The sequence below is a fragment of the Sus scrofa genome, chromosome 4, assembly GCF_054392235.1.
Source record: "Sus scrofa isolate SSC_HxYL_T2T_F1_AM1 chromosome 4, Sscrofa_HxYL_maternal_Yorkshire_Landrace_v2.0, whole genome shotgun sequence".
Taxonomy (NCBI): Eukaryota; Metazoa; Chordata; class Mammalia; order Artiodactyla; family Suidae; genus Sus; species Sus scrofa.
The window spans coordinates 15633086-15656107 of NC_139386.1; the positions used below are offsets into that span (position 1 = coordinate 15633086).

At 45.7% G+C, this 23022-nt stretch overlaps 1 protein-coding gene across 5 annotated transcripts in view; it reads right to left on the minus strand.

Moving 5' to 3' along the window:
- The window catches only part of FER1L6 (fer-1 like family member 6), a 188607-nt gene that overhangs the window by 114434 nt on the left and 51151 nt on the right, over window positions 1-23022 (minus strand). For all 5 annotated transcript variants that reach the window (XR_014843370.1, XM_085021681.1, XM_021088953.2 and 2 more), the window contains 8 exons: window positions 20490-20544; window positions 20262-20393; window positions 14627-14689; window positions 10510-10588; window positions 8068-8224; window positions 7328-7514; window positions 5894-6086; window positions 2326-2678 (listed from right to left, as the gene is read on the minus strand). Coding sequence is in view for 4 of the 5 variants with exons in the window: in XM_085021681.1 (XP_084877807.1) it covers window positions 2326-2678; window positions 5894-6086; window positions 7328-7514; window positions 8068-8224; window positions 10510-10588; window positions 14627-14689; window positions 20262-20393; window positions 20490-20544 (1219 nt within the window). In the remaining variant the exon portion in view is untranslated. The remainder of the gene's footprint in view (window positions 1-2325; window positions 2679-5893; window positions 6087-7327; window positions 7515-8067; window positions 8225-10509; window positions 10589-14626; window positions 14690-20261; window positions 20394-20489; window positions 20545-23022) is intronic.

A 23022-nucleotide genomic window follows, 5' to 3' on the forward strand; every position in this document is an offset into this window, starting at 1 on the left:
CAATGTTCTGTCAATTTCTGCTATACAGCAAAGTGACCCAGTTATACATATATAGGTACATTCTTTTTCTCATATTCTGCAAATTCTTAGAAAGTGAAGCTTAATTCTTCTCCCTTTCCTAAGGCCTGGACTTGTGGCTCATTATTAGCAATTGGAATGTGGCACGAAGTCAGTGTGTGACTTCCATGGATTTGGTCACAAGAGACATTTCAGTTTCTGCCTGGCTCTCTCTCGGATCAAGGGGAAGGTAGCCTCCATGAGGACACTCAAGCAGCCTAGGGAAGGGTCCATGTGTTGAGGAACTGAGGCCTCCCACCCACAGCCCTGGGAGTGCGCCATCTTGGAAGTAGACCCTACAGCTTCAGTCAAGCCTTCAGATGACTGCAGCCCCTACCAACATCTAAACTGCAACCTCATGAGAGATTCTGAGCTGAAACCACCAAGCTAAGGTATTTCCAAATTCCTTCCCCACAGAGAAAATAAACGTTCGTTGTTTTAAGCTGCCAAATTTTGGGGTGACTTGTTATACAGCAATAGACAACCAATAAACACAGCGAGGAACTGACCATAAACCAGAAGCCAAGACTAAAAGAAGAGGGAGGAGAAATAAGGGTTTGAATGAAATAGAGGTCTGAATTTTCCCCTCTCCTACCACCTTTCTACACAATAGCCAAGATGGCCCCCTGACCTTCTAGAAAAAAATGTACACTCTACCCTACCTAAGTTCCCTGTCACCCTTGCTTTCTGCTAGAGTTTAATTTTTCAGATGGCTCCGCAAAATATCTTGACTTGGGTTAAAGACATTTCCTGGCCCCTTTCTGCTTGGCAATCTCTGTTTATGAAAGAATGGCTGGTCTCAACAGGGACAGATAAAGAGAATGTCAGCTTAGGCAGCTACTAAGCACCCCACAATTTCTGGTAAAGTCCAGAAGAGTCAAGTAGGGTGGAGAGAGCCCTGAAGAACTGCCCACTGGGAACAAGGGCAACCACAAATGCACAGCCTGCTTACCACAGATGTGCCAAGAACCCTGCCCACCATCTTACACCCATTCCCTCATTCACCCCAGCAGGTGCCTATGACAGACGGACTATTACCACACCATTTGGTGATGAGTAAACCAAAGCACAGGGGGGTGTTAGTATCTGAGCCGAGAATAGGACCAATCCCCAAGGTCGCCAACCCTGAGCTCACCCTCTCCCCTACACTATTTCTTAAGATTTATCAGGTCCCAGCAGTAAAATTAAGTGGCTCTCCCAAGACTATGGTTCCCTGGATGCTGAAACCCTTCAGTCTGTCTAGTCTCTATGAGGCATGGACAGCTATGAGAGACTGGCCAATGACCTCCCTTCCCCATCCAAAATTATTTTCTGGTTGACCTGAGAAACACACTCCCAGAAGCAGAGTCATCCACTTATGCTACTCATAAAATATAATTAAAAAAAAAAAAGCAGGGGTAGTTCCCAGTGTGGCTCAGTAGTAACAAACCCAACTAGTATCCATGAGGACTCAGGTTCAATCCCTGGCCCCACTCGGGGAGCTAAGGATCCAGCATAGCCATTAGCTGCAGTGTAGGTCACAGATCTGGCTTTGCTGTGGCTGTGGCGTAGGCTGGCAGCTATAGCTCTGATTCGACCACTAGCCTGGGAACTTCCATATGCTGCGGGTGTGGCCCTAAACAGAAAAAATAAAATAAAATTCCACCATTTGCAACTACAAAGTACTATTGCTGAACGAAACAATTGAGAGGCTTTTTTTTCCTGGTTTGTAGTCAGCTTGGAGCCCCAGATCTCTCCCCCAAAGGACACAACCCGCTGGAAAAATGCTACCATGTTTTATGTTGAGTCACAAGCAAAGATAAGCATTCCCTCCAGCTGTGATCTCCCCACAGGCGTGGGGCAGGCAATCGGTTTCTCAATTTCTAGCATCCCAGCTTGTCCCTGACTCTTCATCCTCACCCCACATTATCTCACACCCGGAGTGTACACTGAACTAAGAATGCTAAACAAAATTAGGCCACCGATAAAGTTCAGTCCATCGTCCCACCACCCACTCTCACCAGCTCCCTCACAGCACTTTTATTTCTTTCACTGTGGTTTCCATGGGAATCTGTGTTGGGGGGATGCGGAAGGCATGTATCGGGAGCAGATGGCTGGGAGGGGTGCAAGAAGAGGCAGAAGATCAGCCCTGGAAATCAGGGTGGAACCAACGCACACTCTGCGGGGGGGCGAGGTGAGTTCTCTGTGGGTCTTTGGGAATCTGGGGGCGGTGCTGCCTGGGCTCCGGGCTCACCTCACAGACGCGGTGGAACACGTGCTAGGACCTACCTCTGGGGGCACGTCGAAAGGCTCCACCTCGACCTCTGTGGAGTTGGTTTTGTCTGAAGCCTGCTGGGGTCTTCCACCATCAGTTTTGTCACCCTTTTCTTTACTCGAGCTTTTGGAAGATTTGGAGTCTTTGTCCTTTGAGGACAATTTGAGCTCCTTGAGTGCCTTGGAGAATTTCGACTCCTGAGCCCCTCCCGAGAGGATCTCCACAGCAATCTCCACCAAGATCCTGCCCCTGAATGACACGCCTTCTCCAAAACCTTCATTCAGTTCCTGGTAGTCATCCATCAGACTGTGGTTCCTGGGTGAGCCATACAGGTTAATCCAGGCAGGTCCGAATGTAGGTAGAAAGCCTGGAAAGATCCCATGCTTTAGTTACCTGGTTCTGCGATTCTGCTTTAAGCTATACTTTGTGTGTGTGTGTGTCTTTTTAGGGCTGCACCTGCAGCTTATGGAGGTTCCCAGGCTAGGGGTCAATTCAGAGCTGTAGCTGCCAGCCTACACCACAGCCACAGCAACTTGGGATCCGAGCTGCATCGGTGACCTACACCACAGCTCACGGCAATGCCGGATCCTCAACCCACTGAGCAACGCCAGGGATAGGATCTGAGTCCCCATGGTTCATTACCACTGAGCCACGACGGGAACTCCCTCAAGCGATGCTTTTTTTTTCTTTATGCAAGTTGTGCGTCTTCATTTAGAAATGCAAAATATAAAGACAAGAGAAAATATATACAGAACATCCCTCCCCAAAGCCACCCACCGTCATTTTGTCACTTTCTAGTCTGTCTTCCATGCATGTCTTTACACTTGTCCACATTGTAATAATGCTATGAATGAAGATGTGCATCCTTGTTTGTTCATTCATTTATCAAATATTTTTTGACACCTAACTTGTGCCAGGCATCATGTTAGACACCAAACAGAGAGCCCAGATAAAGCAGATAAAAAACATTAAACAAGTATTCACGTTATAAACACTATGAAGAAGACATATATTGTGCTGCAAGGACAAACACCAGGCTGATGCCACGTGGAGAGGAGTTAGGCACAGGGAAAAAGAGAAAGAATGCTGAGCAGAGGGAAGAACAGTTGGAAAGAAGCTTGGAGACAGAAGGAACTGGAAGAGAAAGCCAGTGAGGCTGGAGTCCAGAGAGTGAGCAGGTGAGAAGCATTTGGAGAGGTGAGCAGGTCTTGGGAGCCTCAATAAGGACTTTGGTCTTTAACATAGAAATTATAAGAATATTTTAGAGGAGTTGAAGCAAAGATGTGACCTACTCAGATGTATATCTTTACGATCATTCTGGGAGTTCCAGTCATGGCGCAGAGGAAACGAATCCGACTAGGAACCATGAGGTTGCGGGTTCAATCCCTGGCCTCACTCAGTGGGTTAAGGATCTGGTATTGCCATGAGCTGCGGTGTAGGGTACAGACGTGGCTTGGATCTGGTGTTGCTGTGGCTGTGGTGTAGGCCGGCAGCTGTAGCTCCGATTAGACCCCTAGCCTGGGAACCTCCATATGCCGAGGGTGCAGCCCTAAAAAGACAAAACACACACACACACACACACACACACACACACACACACACACAAGATCAGTCTGGCTGCTATATGAAGGGGTATAGAAATGGATGTGGGCAAACTGGAGGACCACTGCATCATCAAATTGAAGATACAGGAGAGATGATGGTGGAGATTGAGGGAAGCAGAGATTCTGTGGTGTGTTCTAAATGTAGAACTGGAAAGACCTGGTTATTTTAACTTCCTACTAGAGTAAGTATTTTCCTCTCTTCACACACAGCATCTGGGAAAATATTCAGTGTCTACAAAACAGACATTTGGCAACAGAATGTTCCGTTTTGACAGGCGGTACAACATGGAGGCCCTGAGCTTGGCTGCCTGGGTTCAAATCTCAACTCTCAGCTCTGCCCATTTCAAGCTGTGTGACCTTGGGTGAGTTTTTTAACTTCCTGATGCCTCAGGTTCCTTGAATGGAAGATGGAGATGCTGGTAGGACCTATCTCACCTATTAAAAGGGAGAATATCCATGAAGGGCTTCATGTCAGCCTTTTGAAAGTGCACGTGAATTTAGGCATTATTCTTAATAAGTAGATATAGCACTTTTTGTTGTTGTTGGCTTTTTAGGGCTGTACCTGCAGCATATGGAAGTTTCCAGGCTAAGGGTTGAATCAGAGCTACAGCTGCCGGCCTACACCACGGCCACAGCAACACGGGCTCCGAGTCACATCTGTGACCTACACCTCAGTTCACAGCAATGCCGGATCCTTAACTCACTGAGTGAGGCCAGGGATCGAACCCGCATCCTCATGGATACTGGTCGGGTTCATTACTGCTGAGCCACGATGGGAACTCCAGATATATCATAATTTGCTTAACAGTTCCCCGCTTGTTGACAAGAAAGAGTTTCCAGATGTTTCCACAATATTTTATTGTATCTTCTCTTCACTCCCCGCCACGGTGGACTAGATTCTAGTCCACCTTTAAATCAGTTCTTGGAAACAGAGATACTGTGTTGAAAGAGATAGAAAAATTTTATGATGTCTATTTTTTAACCATTGTTATACATCTCCCTAAACCCATCAAGAGGTTTCTGAAAAGTTGTGGGTAAAACATGGCTGGGTCTAGTTGCAACATCCTCCAGATGGGCAGCGTGCTTCCTGCAGAAAGCAGCCCTATGGCAAACCCTCGCAAAACAGGAAGAATGAAACAGTGGATACTTAGCAAGGCTTTTCGATGGTGTCACTCTCTGCAGGACACCAAAATGTGTAAATCTGGTTCTCTGCTTAAGCCAAGACGTCAGTATAATGTGTACGTGTATATACACACATAGAGACACACATGCAAATACATTAATTAATGTATATTTGCAATGATTGAACAATGTAAGTTTGTAGTTCAGAGGAAGATTGCCTTGGGATTTATCGGAGGGAGAGTAGCTTGGGATTTTTAGAGAATTATCAGTTACTAACTTATATTTTGCAAATAAAGAGTTTTTTCCAAGGTAGACACTCTCTTGATTGACTCAGTGGAGTGGCTGGGACTCTTCAGTCCCTCCCTGGCTCTCCGAGTACACAGTCTGCATCACCTTACTGCTCTCATGCTCTGCTCTCAGGCTCACATCAGTGAGTTGGGGTCACAGTATTTTTTTGAACCACTTAAACACGTAAAAACCATTCTTAGCTTGCAGGCCATTTGGTAACATGACCACCGTTTGCCAACCTCTGATCTAATCCAAACTCTTCATTTTTCAATTAAGACGAATAAGGCCCAGAGAGAGGGAGTGACTTCCTCAAGGACACACAGCAATGTTCCTGGGAGACTTGGGATGGGGAGCAAGCCTCCCAGTTCCCAGAGCCGGCTCTGCCTACCCCCTGAACCAACCCAAGTCACAGATCACACAGAGGATGGGAGGTGCCACGCATTGTCTACTCCCACCCTCTGGATCGGAAGATGAGGACTCTAGATCATTCTTTAGATGACGTTATATCATAGATCGTGGTTTCGTCATTTTGCGACTCTCTCTCCAAGTCAGACGTGTGAGGCTTTACCTTTATCTCCATCCTGTTCATTGGAGATTTTCTTCAGGTCGATGAAATGGGTTGCCATCGTTACATCGTTCATGCTGCCTTCGTCCCACACCTGGATTTTCACCCTCCGACACAGGGGAGGGAACATTTCCTTGAAGACCACCTGTTCATGCCACACGGGGTCGGCACAGTTCTTCTGCACCGTGGTTCGCCCCTAAAAACAAAGCCAGGACGATGTGAGCTGAGCCGCTGAAGGAAAGGAAAGATGCCCTTGACTGACTAAAGAAAACGCTTCCCACCTGCTGAAAAGATAAAGCAAGTTGCCAAAAACAATGAACCTGGTTGCACCAGACACTCGTGAAAATCAGTTACACCCTGCAAACACTGTTGATATCCTACTCTGTGGCAGGCACCAGGCTGGCATCTGGGACAAAGGTGAGGACCTGCGACAACTCAGTGTTATGAAAAAGTGGTTCCATCCTCTCTAGGAATGCGGCAGATGCACTCAGACCCAAGTCCATGTTTTCTCAGAGTAGGACCTGGTACAAATCCCATCACCAGTCTGGACCTCAGTTTCCTCATCATGAAATAGAGGTGACATCCTACATGACTGCCAATGGGGTCCAAAGCAAAAACAGTCTAAGGTTCACCCTGCTGAGGGAAGGGGCCAGGGGAAGCATATGTTTTAAGGGTGGAGACAGTAGGTGGGTCAGCTGAAGTTTCAAGATCCAGCCAACCAAGACTGAGCTGTGGGAGTTCCCATCACAGCTTAGTGGAAACTAATCTGACTAGCATCCACAAGGATGCAGGTTCGATCCCTGGCCTCGCTCACTGAGTTAAGGATCCAGAGTGGCTGTGAGCTGTGGTGTAGGTTGCAGACACGGCTATATTAGATATAGCCTTGTTGTGGCTGCAGCTTAGGCTGGCAGCTACAGCTCCCACTGGACCCCTATCCTGGGAAGCTCCATATGCTTCAGGTGCAGCCCTAAAAAGACCAAAAAAAAGACTAAGCTCTGACCAAGTCCGTACACCTTGGCACTTGCAATGGCTCTTGAGCAGGGAACAGCTGGGAACACGGATGCCCAGGCTTATAGAGGACAAGGACCACCTGGATAGATTGGAGAGCAGAACAGAGGGGGACTGGCAATTCTCTGGGCACTGGGGACTGGGCAAGCGTTCAGAGACGTAGCCAGAGGTGAGGGAAGAGACCTGTCTGCTTGGGTCCCGAGCCACGACCCCCGCTAGCTTTTCTCCATGAGCTCCAGTGGGAGAGGGAGTCGGGGACCCTCCCCTACTCTCCTGCCACGTGAAGCAACCCCTTTTTGTGACAAGCTTTCTCTCGCCAGGCACCTCCTAATTTTGGTTTTCTCTTCATGTCATTTGACCAGCAGCATCCTGGGGAAAGAGCGGGGCTCTGGCCCAGACCTGCCAGGAGTGGTGACAATGGTTCCTCACCATCTGCCCGGCGAAGGAGACTTCCACGAAGGGGTCCACCAGGTCCTTACTGTCACCCACAAAGGCCTTGGTGACGTTCGCCATGAGGCTAGAGTTCATTTTGGGCAACCCTTCTGCCCTGTAGAGTCTCACAAAGAATCTGGCCCAGGGTCTTTCTGATGGATACCCTTGAGGGATCAAAAGGTTCCTTCAAGGGGACAAAAATAAACCGTTAAAAACTCCCTTACTTGAAAGAGTAGAGAGAAAAGGTCAACGTGATTTGGAAGCGGAAAGAAGGATCCCAGTGGGGGAGAAAAATCTGAAAGATGAGGCTTCGTGGCTAAAATGAGTTTCCTTCCTGGTGGAAAGACAGAGGAGGGTATGAATAGGGTAAAGGCAAACTCACTCAGGTCCCGGAGTTAGACTAAGCCCTTCAAAGAAGTGCCTTCTGTGTTCCCACTTCACAAGCCAGTGGTGGAAAAATTACACTTCCTTCAAAGAACCTGCAGCTAAGCTCCAGAGGATACGCTGAAGAATCGCTAAGCTATTCTGGGTTATTATAGAAAGACAGGCTGTTGTTGTCCTAGAAGCTGATGCCTTTGATGAGACACAACGTGGTACTTCTGAGAGAGCAGAGTCCTGGGGAGACAGGCCTTGAACTTGGCAGTTGGCAGGTACCCGTAAGGAAAGGGAGAGGAAAGAGACCATGGAAATCAGAACATATCATTTGTCATGCATGGTCCGAGAGAGACCTGTCTCACTTTTCTATTTGCTCCTCGGCATCGGAGGTTTTGGGGTTGGGCTTTAAGACGTCGCCTTTCCCGGTCATGCTGATGTCACATTTCAGGTACCCCTTCGCGCCAGTCCTGATGTCGCCAGGGTCCGTGAGCACAGCCCACTTGTCACAGAACTGATGACCTGCAAAATGCGCTGACAGCTCAGACAGGCTGCACCCATGAACCCAGATGCTCCAACCCAGCGCCTCCCGGCCCTCAGCTCCCAGGGAGGGGCCAGCTCGTGGTCCCACGCCCCCTCCCCTTCCCCCTCCTCCTCCTGTCCTCTCCTCTGCTTCCCACCCACTTCTCCATCTTTTTCTCCATCCTGCCCACAGGGATTCCAGAAGCCTTCCACCTAGCAGGTGGTCTGGACAGGAGTCTTGCTTTGACCTTAACGGAGTGTAGACATCACAGATTATTTCCCAGACCGAAGTGCCACTCATGAATTGTTTGGGCTACGCAGTGAGCCCAAACTTCAAAAGCTCTTAGAAAATCTAGACTTCAGGCTGGGGAGTTCCCTTTGTGGCTCAGTGGTTAACGAATCCAACTAGGAACCATGAGGTTGCAGGTTCGATCCCTGGCCTTGCTCAGTGGGTTAAGGATCCGGTGTTGCCGTGAGCTGCGGTGTAGGTTGCAGACATGGCTGGGATCCCGCGTTGCTGTGGCTTTAGAGTAGGCCCGTGGCTATAGCTCTGATTCGACCCCTAGCCTGGGAACCTCCATATGCCACAGAAGCAGCTCTAGAAATGGCAAAAAGACAAAAAAAATAAAAGAAAGAAAGAAAGAAAGAAAGAAAGAAAGAAAGAAAGAAAGAAAGAAAGAAAGAAAGAAAGAAAGAAAGAAAGAAAGAAAAAAAAAGGAAAGAAAATCTAGACTTCAGGCTTATCTTTTTTTAATTTTAATTTTAAGTTTTTTGGCCACACCCAGGGCATGAAGAATTTCCTGGCCAGGGATTAAACACTTGCCACAGCTGTAACCAGAGCCACAGCAGTGACAACGCCTGATCCCTAACCTGCTGAGTCACGAGGGAACTCCCAGGCTTATCTCTTATTAAAAAAAACTGTCAGAACTGGTAATACGGAGCCCACATTTCCACTTGACAGCAGGTGGCAAAGAAGCTGAATAGACACTACCCCTTCCGTACGGTTGTAGGCCCACCCCTCCAATTCCCACAGCTTCTGTCAGCCCTGACTGTATTAAACCCAGCCCGCTGAACTCTGCTATGCCTACTACCTGGGTCGTGTGAATTGGAATCACTGTTAAAGAGAAGGGGCCTTACATAAGAGGAGCTACATTTGCTGTTTGTTCTGTTACTGAATAGTTCTTGATTTTGGCCAGAATACCTAGCTTCTCTGGTAAATTGGGGATAAAAATAGGTATTATAGTAAACTCATAAATGGCATGCCACAGTCATTATTCTCTGCTAGATTCCATAGAAGCACTTTATGTATTTTTATTTACTTACTCTATCAAAAACCCTATGAAGGAGGTGCTATTTTATCCCCATTTTTACAGATGGGGACACTGAAACACAGAGAAGTCAAGTTATTAACCCAGGATTGTACAGCCAAGAAAGAAGAGAGTGGAATTTGAAGCCAGTCTATCTGGCTCCAGAGTCCATATTCCTTTTTTTTTTTTTTTTTTTGGTCTCTTTAGGTCTGCACCCACAGCATATGGAGGTTCCCAGGCTAGAGGTCGAGTTGGAGCTGTAGCCACTGGCCTACACCACAACCACAGCAATGCCAGATCTGAGCCACATCTGCAACCTACACCACAGCTCACAGCAACGCCGGATCCTTAACCCACTGAGCAAGGCCAGGGATGGAACCTGCATCCTTATGGATGCTAGTCAGATTTGTTTCTGCTGAGCTATGACGGGAACTCCAGAGTCCATATTCTTAACTTCTACACCCTTCTGTCTTTCCTCCTTGTGTCTCACAGCAGTAAATGAGGCCGAATTTGGGAAGATGTCTTGTGTGTGTGTGTTCTATATTATTATTAAAGTATAGTTGATTTACAATGTTGCGCCCGTTTCTGCTGTACAGCAAAGCGACCTAGACAGACCTATATAATATATACATTCTTTTCGCTTATGGTCTTCCATCGCGTTCTATCCCAAGAGATTGGATATAGTTTCCTGTGCTACAAAGCAGACCCTCCTTGTTACCTAGTCTAAATGTCATAGTTTGCATCTAAGTGAAGATTTAAAGAAAAAAATCTGCTCAGACGTGTGGACACAGAAGGCAGTTTCATCATTAGATTGCAAACTTTGAAGAACAGAGCCATGTCTTGCTCCACGTTGTCTAACTGATGCTCAGTGTTATTGCTTGAAGGGGTAAATGGATGAACAAACAGGTGAGCCAACCTCCAGGTGCCAGAGTAAGAGAAGAAGAGTAAGAGAGACATGGGGAGGCAAGGCTTCCTCACCAGGTTGGTTGTACACGGTCCCCAGGTCCACTTTGAAGGAGCCGATCAGTACACTTCCTATCAGCTTGTGGTGAAAGACCTGCGGAGAGAAGGCGCAGTGAGTCTAATAGCGCTAGATTTCTCTTTGAGGAGAAATCTATGAACAGGTTCATGACACGTCGAAGAGGATTCTGAGCCTTGAGCCTGGCCTTCGCTCTTTCCGGAGCACAGTGACCTTTGGGTATCAAGCCTCAGGGCTGCTGTACGGCACGTCCAAAGGACCTCATCCTCCAAGAAGGATTTTAGCTGCAGCCTCTATCGAAGGACACCTAACACATCTTACTGCCTAAAAGGTTGTGTTGTGCTGTGTTTTGAGCCAAAAGGAACTCTAGAGCAGCCCGTCCTTCCACACACTCATCTCTGCCTGTTGAAACGACCCATCCTCCGACGCCTAGAGCAAATACCTCCTCCTCCAAGCAGCCCTTCCTGATCCTCCAAACAGAAAGTGTTCCCTTTCTCTCCTTAAAAGAGAAAAGAAAAAAAAAAAATCCCAGAGCTCTTGGCTCACAGCTATCTCCGAGAACTCATTAACTACCACCTTGCAAAGTTGCAAGGTTTTGGTCACGTACAATGGTCCGAAAAAAGGAAGCTGTCATCCTCAATATTTTGTCTGCTCAAAAGTCAGCTGAGTGCCTGGCTGGTTATAGCAGCATGTTTGAAGGCTAATGCTATGAAGATGAGAAGTTCTAAAGGAAGATGGCAGAGCTGGACTTGGGTCCCGAAGAGCACTGTATGAGAAAGTGCTAAGGAACTAGGAAGCAGTTAACTTTTAGCCCAGAAAAGAGAAAACTGCGAGGGTGGACGAAGAGTAACGGTAACTCCAGTGTCTGCAACGCTTGAACATCCTGCCATCTAGATGCAGGAATAGGATGCCTGTGTGGTTCCCAAGCAACAGGAAGAGAGATTTCAGCTCACTAATAAGGGCGAGGTTTTTTTTATTTGGGGGTTTTTTTGTTTTGTTTTGGTCTTTTTAGGGCCGCACCTGCGGCAGATGGAGGTTCCCAGGCTAGGCATTGAATCAGAGCCACAGCTGCCAGCCTACACCACAGCCACAGCAATGCCAGGTCAGAGCCGTGTCTGCAACCTACACCACAGCTCATGGCAACGCTGGATCCTTAATCCACTGATCGAGGCCAGGGAGTGAACCCGCATCCTCATGGACATAGTCAGGCTCGTTACTGCTGCGCCATGACAGGAACTCCAAGGGCAAGTTTTATAACAGAACTTCCCAGCAATGGAGTGGACTTTTTAGAAGTAGTGACCTCCTCAGCCCTGAATATAATCAAGTAAAGCCCAAGACCCTGCGTCCTGTGTCACGGAGGAGGCAGAGAGGGATTCCTGCACCAGCTGCCAATTGGACTGGACGGCCTCTGTTTCTTTCTACTGTAAAATTCAAGGAACTTCCTTCTACCATAAAACTCTGAGTTTCTTGATTCAAGGACAGTGGCCTCTCTTCTACCCACCACGTGGTCTTGTTCATAATAAGCATTCAGTGAATGAATGACTAATTGAACGATGGTTAAGGGAGAGCCTCTTGTAGCTTCTGAACAGCTCCTTTTGGCAGAGGCAATATGAAATGATAAATTCAATTGATTTCAAAAAATGAGGAAATGACAGCCCTTTCCGTGTCCCTTTCTACTCTTCCTCCCTTGCCCGAACCTTGCAAGGGTGTTAGAGACCTGAGAGGAAGCAAGGGGAGTTCCTGTCGTGCCTCAGCAGAAATGAATCTGACTAGCATCCATGAAGATGCAGGTTTGATCCCTGGCCTCTCTCTGCAGGTTAAGGATCCAGCTTTGCCGTGAGCTGTTGTGTAGGTTGCAGAAAAGGCTTGGATCTGGCATTGCTATGGCTGTGGTGTAGGTCAGTGGCTATAACTCCAATTCGACCCCTAGCCTGAGAACCTCCATATGCCATGGGTTTGGCCCTAAAAAGACAAAAAAAAAAAAAAAAAAAAAGAGAGAGAGAGGAAGCAAAGATAGTCTGGCTTGAGAAGGCGAGTTATTTAAGGCAAGGTGCACAAAAGTCCCCCATGCTGGCAGGTGCAAATGTAGGTTCCCAAAGCCCTGAGCAAGAACACAAGCCTGATTCAAGCTCTCTTGTCAAGTTGACATCTCAGTCCCTGGGAACGGGATGGGAGGCAAGAGCCCCTAAGAGATTTTAAATAACAAATCACCCACCCAATATTAGCGCCAGGCATCCCCAGTATGGGCAAGCATTAGGTGATGGGAACACTGGGGCGTCTCACCCATGGAGGGCGGGAGCCCTGTGTGCCTGGGGCCATGGTCAAGGGAAGATGGTCTTTGGCACCAGCCGGGTCACCTACAGCCTGACTGTCCCAATAGCGTCTGCTTACAGCCCTCACCCCCTTCTCTCCCACACTGAATTTTTTCTGAACATGCTGGCTTTTGGTCCATGGACTAGCAGAAAACTTATACTAAACACTCCCCCCTCAGGGGGAGTTTCCCCTTTAAAATCTTTGGTCTCTATCCCTAAGGGTCATTTGGGGAGACCAAAGTATTTTTTTTCTTTCAAGTTGGAGGGACAGAGATAGGCAAAACCAGCTTTGATCCTCTGTCTAAAAATCCACTTGCCCCACAGAGAGTCATGATCTTTGTCTAGGATAGTGTGTAAAACCCAGCTGTCAACGGTTCCTCTGCAATCTAGACAGTCTCCTAGGAGCCTGTTAGAAGGGCGATCCCACAAACAGGTGGTTGCCTGAGCCATGCAATGAGACAACATCCTGAACAAAGTCCCAGGTCCCAAAATGGCTTCTCACCACCTGTCATCTGGCCTGAAATTCACACGTGAGGGAAGTTTTAGCTCCTGATGACTTTTCATCCTTGGAGTTACCATCTTCAAGTACCGCCCGAAAGAGAATATTATGATTCCACTATTACCTAAGCCTTAATGCAGGGTTTATATGTCATATATACATAAACATATGATATAATGCCCTGTAATGTACTATTTATCATAGAGATTGAGTGGGTGATAAAGACAGGCAAGGAAACCTTCAAGACAAGTTTTGTCATCTACGTAATTCTGATTAGGGCTGGTTTCACGGTCGAAAACATCTCCTCCTTCTCCATGCATCTTATGCTGTCACATAAAGCAGGAATTCTGTCATTTCAGAATTCTCTGGGAAGGAAACATTTACCCTTCGACTTCTCATTCCCACCACTTTCAGGCCTGCACCCCCTCTTCATGGGAGGAGCTGTGGCTGCTCAGGCTGGTGAGAGAGAGACAAGATACCATCTGCTGCTCTCTGCGCCTTTACTGAGTGGTGTGAAGCTGGCAGTGATCCCAGCTGGCCTGCCCTACCCTCGTCCGGACTAGGATGGCTCCATCACTGGCACTTTCCTTTCTCATACCTGCCCTCCACCAGGTGACCATGCTAGATATGGCCCCTGGCTAGACCAGGACTCTGTCTGTCTCCACTCTTCTGACTTCATCTGTAGAGGCAGGAAATCACCCAGCTAGGCTGAGGAACAGTCTACACAGCAAGCCCAACTCGCCATGGGCAGGTCTTGATGTTTAATGCTCAGAGGCAACCATGAAGCCAGATGGCAACCACTTGCTCCAAATCACATTTTCTGATCCAGCGTGACTGATATATTTGTTCCTCCCTGATTCTTGTTCCTGTTTCTCTATTTATTACCAACTAGGAGGAGAAAGGGGCGTGTGCCGAATTATTCATGTGGACCTCACCCCAAGAGAGAAACATTCATTTGATAAAAAGAAAGAAATCAACTCAAAATGGCAAGCCATTAAGATGTCATGTATATTTCACATATATATTTCCCATTCCTGTACATACATTAGGCTACAAATTCAAACGCTGACGGCTTGCTGATGGCTTATAACTTGCTTCCAACAAGTCTAGATTTTCTGGAGGGGGGTTTATTCCCCCTACTCCTCCACACCTATTATTTCAAATTCTACCCTGTGGGTTTCAAACTCACCAACCCACACTCACACCCCTGAATCTATTCATCGCCAGGCAGACTGAGCTGCCCTAGGGAGTTCCCAGTGCCTCTCTTCCACCTCCCCTCACCGCCCCCACCAACGATATACTCACTGAGATTTTGATGATCTTGTCAAAAAGATGCAACTGGGGCCCAGTGAAGTCGAAGACAAAGTACTGTAAAACATAAAGTTTCTTCTGACCATAAATTCCAGGCTTGCATGTAAGACCTCTGTTCATGGATTAGCTTTAGCTCTGCAGGAGCTCTGCATTTAGTTCTAGCCAATTGCTGCAAGGCCCTCAGTGGCATAACTGTATCGTCAATTGATTGGCCACTCCCGATGGAAAGGCATTTAATTTGTTTTCAATTTCTTTCAAATAGAAAAAAAAATGTCATCCGTCACATCTTTGCACAACATATATATAAGTTTCCCTCTACAAAGGGCATGCGATGGGAACGGTTGGGTCGCAGCTTATGTGCATGTAACTTTTTAGTAGACAGCATGAATTTTTCTTTTTTCCAAAGGAGTTAAGCCACTGTACATTCCCACTGGCAGCATATGAAAATAGCCATTTCTCGTCTGCGATAATTTATAGGGGAAAAGAACCTGAAGAAGAATGGATGTGCATGTTTGTATAACTGAATCACTTTCTTGCACAGCAGAAATTATCACAACATTGTAAATCAACCAAAGTGCAATAAAGCTTTAAAAGTGGGGCAGGGGGCAGGGGGAGAGAAAAAAAAAAAGAGCCATTTCTTCACACCCTGGCCAATCCCTGAATTGTCAATTTTAAATTATTCATTTAGTTATTTACTTGCCTCTCTATAATAATGAGTGAAAATTTATCTCGGCGTGGTTTGTTTTATTTATTTATTTATTTCATTGATTTTTCATTGCGCCTGCAGCCTGTGGGAGTTCCCTTGCCTAGGGACTAAACCCACACCACAGCAGCAACCTGAACCACCACAGGGCCAATGCCAGATCCTTAAGCCACAGTGCTACAAGGGAACTCCTCCGTGTGGTTTTTAATTTGGAGTGAGCGTGATTCAAATTTTATTTTCTCAGGATTTCTCAGCTTCAGACTTCCCTCTGAAATTCTCAGGAATGACTGGGGAGAGAATGAAATGAAATTCTGGACAAGGGAGATTTCTAATTTGAAGCAAATGATTGACTCTTAGTGTTGAAGAAAATCTTTAGACCAGTCTCCACATCCTATAGATAAGAAGACGAAAGATGTAAGAAATTAAAAGATGTGCCTAGAGTCATGCAGCTGTTCTTGCTGAGTCTGGGACCAAAGTGGAGTTGTTGTGAAGTCAAAACAATGGGAATGCAAGTGCTAGATGTTTCACCATCAGAACTTCATCGAGCCTCTCCAGATGTGAGGCAGGACATGCCCAAAATAGAAACCTGGAGTAGTGCTTTGTTGTGGCTCATGTGGTTTTTTGTTTTTTCCTTTCTTTTTTCCTGGAAAGTTCCCAGGCCAGGGGTCCAATTGGAGCTGCCTCTGTGGCCTACACCACAGCCACAGCAACACCAGCTGCGTCTGTGACCTGTGTTGCAGGTTGCAGCCACATCAGAGCCTTAACCCACTGAGGGAGGCCAGGGATGGAACCTGCATCCTCGCAGAGATCACATCAGGTCCTTAACCTGCTGAGCCACAACAGGAACTCTTGGGTTGTGTGCTTTGAGGACTGATGGGAGTAGGGGAGTCAGAACTAGGAAGTTGTTTCAGAGATTATATTTGAGCCACAGGATGGAGGACAGCATGAGGACATTAGAGATGACAGCAGGGAGAGGATGAAGTGACCACTAACAGCCTGCTTTTAAATGCAACATAGAGTTCCTGCTGTGGGTCAGCAGGTTACAAACCCGACTAGGAACCATGAAGATGCAGGTTCGATCCCTGGCCTCACTCAGTGGGTTAAGGATCTGGCGTTGCGGTGAGCTGTGGTGTAGGTCACAGATGTGGCTGGGATCCCGTGTTGCTGCAGCTGTGGTGGAGGCCAGGAGCTACAGCTCTGAATTGACCCCTAGCCCGAGAACTTTGTATGCCGCACATGAGGCCCTAAAAAGCAAAAAAAATTAAAAAGAGACACAGAAAAACCATAATGTAGAAGCTGAAAGATGTCGCCATATTTTACAATAAGAGACCTTCAAAAAGGCGGTCCTTCAATATCCATGAAAAGTTACATTATGTTCAGGGTCTCCTGTTTAAGAGAACAGGAAACTGTGTATAACAGTTCAGGAAGTTTTTCACACCTATGTTCCCACTTTTAAAGAATTTTGGTGTTCAGAATTTCTTTTATGTGCAAAACACATGAAGTTCTTCATTCTCTGGTCTATGAGATGCTGTAGGTTGCTTTGGGCTGATAAATTCATTTTCGTGTTTATTGCCTTCCACCGAGATTCACATGTTTCAGACCCAACTGCCCAATCCAGGTTCTCCAGACCTCTGAGCCCACACATACGTTTCTAGCTGGGAAATACTCCCCCGCCTCTGCTAACTGGTTCCTTCAACATCTGATGGTCTTTGGGCTTGAAAATTAGAATCTAAATCTGTAACAAAGATTTTTTTGTCTTTTTTGTCTTTTCTAGGGCCACATCCATGGCATATGGAGGTTGCCAGGCTAGGGGTCCAATAGGACCTACAGCTGCCGGCCTACACCACAGCCACAGCAATACCAGATCCGAGCCACGTCTGCGACCTACACCACAGCTCATGGCCATGCTGGATCCTTAACTCACTGAGCGAGGCCAGGGATCAAACCCACAACCTCATGGTTCCTAGTCAGATTCGTTAACCACAGAGCCACGATGGGAACTCTAACGAAGATTTTTAATTCAACTTCTATGTTTTTACTTAATTTCCTAATGATTATACTTGGCCCAATTGAATGTCATTTAGATCCAGGACTTGTATACATAAAGCAAATACTAATTATAATCATTAGCAAATCTGTAGAGGTTTGCCATTTTATTTTATTTTTTTCTGTTGTTGTTGTGTTTTTTTGTTTTTGTTTTTTGCCTTTTTGCCTTTTCTTGGGCCCCTCCTGCGGTATATGGAGGTTCCCAGGCTGAGGGTCGAATCGGAGCTGTTGCTGCCGGCCTACACCAGAGCCACAGCAACTCAGGATCCGAGCTGCGTCTGCAACCTATACCACAGCTCACGGCAGTGCTGGATCCTTAACCCACTGAGCAAGACCAGGGATCAAACCCTCAACCTCATGGTTCCTAGTCGGATTTGTTAACCACTGAGCCACGATGGGAACTCCGAGGTTTGCCATTTTAAAGCATTTTCATGCACACTATTTCATGTCACATCCATGCGGAAAGAGGAGGGGAATAGTACAGGGAGGAGAAAACTGACATGTAAATTCATGGTAAGAGGCTTCGAGGCAGGAGTGATAAAGAGGAAAGGAGTGAACAGCTCAAATGGGATTTGGAAATTTTCTGTTGATTTTATTATGCATACTCTCCCTGCCTTCCTTTTCAGTTAGCACTCTCCCTAAATAATTAATTAAGAGTTTACTGCATTTTTTGATAATTTATGGTTTTGAAGTGCCTGGGGCGGGGGGGAGGGGACAAGCACTCTTGCACACTGTTAGCTGGAGTATAAATTGTTACCTCTTTGGAGGGCAATTTGGTGATATCAAATTTTAAATCCATATACTTTTTGCCCCAGTTAAGCCATATAAATATCATTATAAGTAGCATCTAAAGGCTAAAAAGAAATTAATATCCATCAATGAGAGATTGACTGGTTTAATAAATTATAATGTATCAATGCAAAGGAAACGCTATAGCAATGAGGGGGGAAAAAGATTGCACTGAATTCCTTTCTTTTTCTTTTTCTTTTTTCTTGTCTTTTTTTTTTTTTTTTTGCCATGTTTGCGGCATGCAGAAGTTCCCAGGCCAGGGATCAAACCCATGCCACAGCAGCAACCCAAGCCACTGCAGTGATAATGCCAGATCCTTAAACTACTGAGCCACTGGGAAACTCCATGCTGTACTTCTTGATATAGACTAATCTCCAAGATACACTGTTTTGTGAAAAGACCAAAGTGCAGGTCAGTGTGTCTAGAATGCTACCATTTAGCTACAATATTTGTATGTATTCTTGTACATACTTGAAGCATCTCTGGAAGGAGTCACGAATGCCTGGGGAGAATGGCTGCCTCCAGGGATGTGGGGCTAAGATATTAGAGGTCAAAAATCAGGGGGAAGCATATCGTTTTATACTTTGTATCTTTTACTATTTTTTTAAAACTGAGTAATCTTTTGCTTTAAAAGTGATAATTTAATGTGCATAAATTTAGAATCTTTGTGTCTCTCTTTAATATTTTCCTTTACAATCTTTACGATGCTTAGAAAAATACTACTGTTGTACTTTCCAGCACAGCATCCCTATGTCAAAATTAATAATTAAATTTTCAGTGTCTCTGCTATTCAAGAAAATGTATATCATGTCCCTAACCAAATTCCAACATATTTATCAACTATAAACCTAGAGCTTATGATTGGGGGAGGAAATGAGTTTATAAGAAATTGGGGAGTTTCCTCATGGTGCAGTGGGTTAAGGATCCAGCATTGTCACTGCTGTGCAAAGGTCGCAGCTGTGGCGAGGGTTTGACCCCTGGCCAGGGAACTTCCGCATGCCGTGGGTATGGCCAAAAGAAAAAAAAAAAAAAAAAAAAAGAAATTGGTACAACCACTATGGAAAACAATATGGAGTTTCCTTAAAAGATTAAAAACAGAACTACCATAGGGTCCAATAATTCTGCTTCTGAGCACTTATCCAAATTAAAAAAAAAATTAATTCAAGAGGATATATGCATCTCTATGTTCACGGCAGCATTATTTACAATAGTCAAGATATAGATGCAACCTAAATGTCCATCAGTAGAAGAATGGATAAAGAAGGTGTGATATATACATCTCTTGCAGAAAGAAGGGGGGCCGGGGCTGGGGGGTGGGAGAGAGAGAGAGAGAAATATTCCTCAGTCATACAAAAAAAAAAAAAAAAAAAAAAAGAAAAGAAAAGAAAAAAGAATTAAATCTTGCCATTTTCAGGAACATGGGCAGACCTGGAGGGTAGGTGCTAAGTGAAGTGGGTTAGACAGAGGAAGCCAAATACCACGTGATCACTATACGATTTGTTAAAAAACCAAATAAACAGTGTGAGACAAAAATAGACTCATAGATACAGAGAACAAACTGGTGGTTGCCAGAGGGGGGGGATGTTGGGGAGATGGATGAAATAAGCGAAGGGAACTAAGATGTATAAATTACCAGTTATAAAATACACAAGGCACAGGAATGCCAACACAGCATAGTGAATACAGTCAATAATGTTGTGCTAACTTTGCATGGTGATAGATGGTAACTAGACTTGTCATGGGGATCGTTTCATAACAGAGAAAAAACCGCATTACTATGTTACACACCTAAAGCTAGTAGAATAAAATAAGTCAATTATACTCCAATGAATATATTTTTTAAAAAGAAATAAGATGCTGAGTCTATAGACAACATAGCAATGACTTTATAATCAGGAGGAATTCATTCCTTGCCTCTCCTTTGCACGGTCTGTTGGCTGAACTTTGTGCAGCTGTTTGTAAGGAGGCTCAGAGAGTTTGCCATGGGCTCAAATGAGGGATGGGAAGCAGTAACATGGGTTAGGGTTAGGGTTAGGGGTTAGGGTTAGGAGTGGTGGGGATGAGAGGGTGCTGGGGACCTCTGCGACTTACTTCATTGTAAAATGGGCTGTTGGTTCCTTCCTTCACTGTGCTTTGCTTCTTCTCGTCCCCGATCTCAATGATCACAACTGGGTCGATGTTCTCACCCACCAGCTGGCGGGCCTCCGTGATGTTTATGGCAATCTACAACACAGAGCGGCGGGTACACACTCTGGACCTGGCTGTTCCTTCACACGGGAAGAGCCGGGGGCGGCTGGGTCGGAAGAGCGCACCACTTACTTGATAATTTTGGGATCTGACCTCCCCATCGTGGATCTTAGTCAACAGTTTTGCTCTGTCGAAAGAAGGTTTAACATGTTGGTTTCATTACGAAAGAAGCCACCTTAGAGCCACAAACCATCATAATGTTTCCCCAGGCATTTCTAAGAGCTTTTATTTATATCATGTTACCTATTCTCTCTCCATCTCTGGAGGAGATAAACATGAATGGATAAATGATTTAACCTCTCTAGGACTCAGTTTCCCCATTTGAAAAATGGAACAGATAACAGCCCTTACTGCATGAAATGACGGTTACCATGGAAAGATGGAACGCATACAAAGGTTTAACCCAGGGCCTGGCAAGAATAAATGTCCACTCTTACTGTGAGTGTGATTATCAGTATCATTTATTTCCTATTTTATAGAATGAGAAACTGAAATGCTTCAGCCGAGCTGGGTCTAAATAAGGATCTCCCTTATCTGCTGTCTGATCCTATCCAAGGACCATTTGGCCATTTCTGGTGTATATAGCAATTCTGGGTTTTGCGATTGCTTCTGGAAAAAAAAAAATAGTAAGAAAGAAGGAACAACCAAGATGCCATCTCAGTGAGATTTCACATTCCAGGGGATTTCATTTATGTGGACTGTCATGCGTAATTGAAAACTGATGTGCAACCCCTGGGTGTTTAGATTGGATAATAACAGAAAGAGAGGAAAAGTCCCTGTTGTCAGAGAAGCGGCAACGGGTGGGAAATAAACTGAGCTCAAGTCCCGACTGAGTTTTATTCTCTTGCCTTCTGGCAATACTGCATTTGCCTCCATTCCATTTCTGCTGAGGATGATGCAGTCTTGCAGAGAATGGAATAAACTCAAAAAATCTCAAGGCTTTGGAGTCAGACTGATCTGAATTAGGATATTTGTCTTCTTCAATGTTGGGATGTTAGCCTTCATGTCCTCATTTGAAAGTAGAAATAATTATTTCTACCACATAGGGCTGCTCTGAGATGCAAGGAAATATTGCAGGTAGGAAAGGGGTGATATCAAAGGGTATCTGTTCATTTAATAAAATGGCGAATCTATACCGATCACTTACTCTGTGAAAGCTCTGCGCTAGTCTCGGAGGAAAGACAAACATGGACAAGCCATCGTCTTGGTCCTCAAAGAGCACGCAGTCTTTCTGGGGGAGGGAGGACCAAAGCATATGAAGAGAAAACTCGTGGAATTCCCGTTGTGGCTCAGCATGTTACGAACCCGACTAGTATCCATGAGGATGCAGGTTCGATCCCTGGCCTTGCTCAGGGGGTTAAGGATCCAGCGTTGCTGTGAGCTTCGGTGTAGTTAGCGATGCATTTCAGATCCCTTGTTGCTATGGCTGTGGAGTAGGCTGGCAGCTGCTGCTCTGATTCAACCTCTAGCCCGGGAACTTCCATATGCTGCAGGTGCAGCCCTAAAAAGCAAAAAGAGAGAGAACCAGTTAGTATAAAGGGTGTCATGGAAAAAAAAATACAAGTTCAGAGAAGAGAGAAACTCATGAGATCTGAAGTAAATAACAAAGACGTCACTGTGAGGTCAGATTTGAACTGAGCATTGGTGGGTGAGTAGCATTTTAGTTGATGGAGATTGCACTGACCAAGGAGAAGGAAAAAGGCTAGTACTCCTTCCTTCTCCTTTTCTTGCCTTCCTCCATTCATTCAGTGCCATTACCCTAGTGAAATAAATGGCAAGGGATCCCTTAAAGGATATTAAAAAATAATTGAAATCCTGACTCTGGGGTTTGGAGGGTGGAGGTTGCCTTGGTGCAGTGTAGGGGGGAGGAGATGTTGCAGTAAGTATGAGCATGCAAATTTCACATCTTCTTCTAAGACTCAACCTCTGAGCTATTACCTTTTCTGATTTCCACCTGTCTCCCACCCCCTCTGCCCTGATATGCATACCCGTGTGCCATCCTGTCACAGCCCAGTAATAACAACTCAGGATCTGCCACACAAGGAAGCACTGATTTACTCTACTGATAGCAGCAACTCTGGGGTGAAAACGAGAGAATGGCACGAGGAATTATCAAGAGTAAGAAATTGACATAAACAAATATGGTAGATTGAAAGCATGGACAGCCCCAATTATTGGCTTCCTTGTATCCAGGCTCTTTACCCAGGAACCTGTGGTCTCCTCTTGCTGTGACATGGGCTGAACTTGTGACTTTCATTGGCCAATGGAATGCAGCAGAAATTATTTTCGCCAATTCAAAGCCTAGGCTCAAAAGATCTTGTGTATTTCTGTTTTTGCTCTTGGAACTCTACCATCATCACCACTGGAAGAAGCTCAGACTAGCCTGCTGGAGGATTAAATACATTTGGAAGAGAGCCCAGTGGTTCCAGGTAGAGCCCACCACTAACCGACCCTCAAACTAAAATCAGCAGAGCTACCAAATGACAACAGACACATGAGTGGTGTGCTTGTGATTATCTGGAACCAGTAAAACTATCCAAATAACCCATTGACTCATGAGCAATAATAAATGCATATAGTAAGCCACTGAGCTTTGGGGTGATTT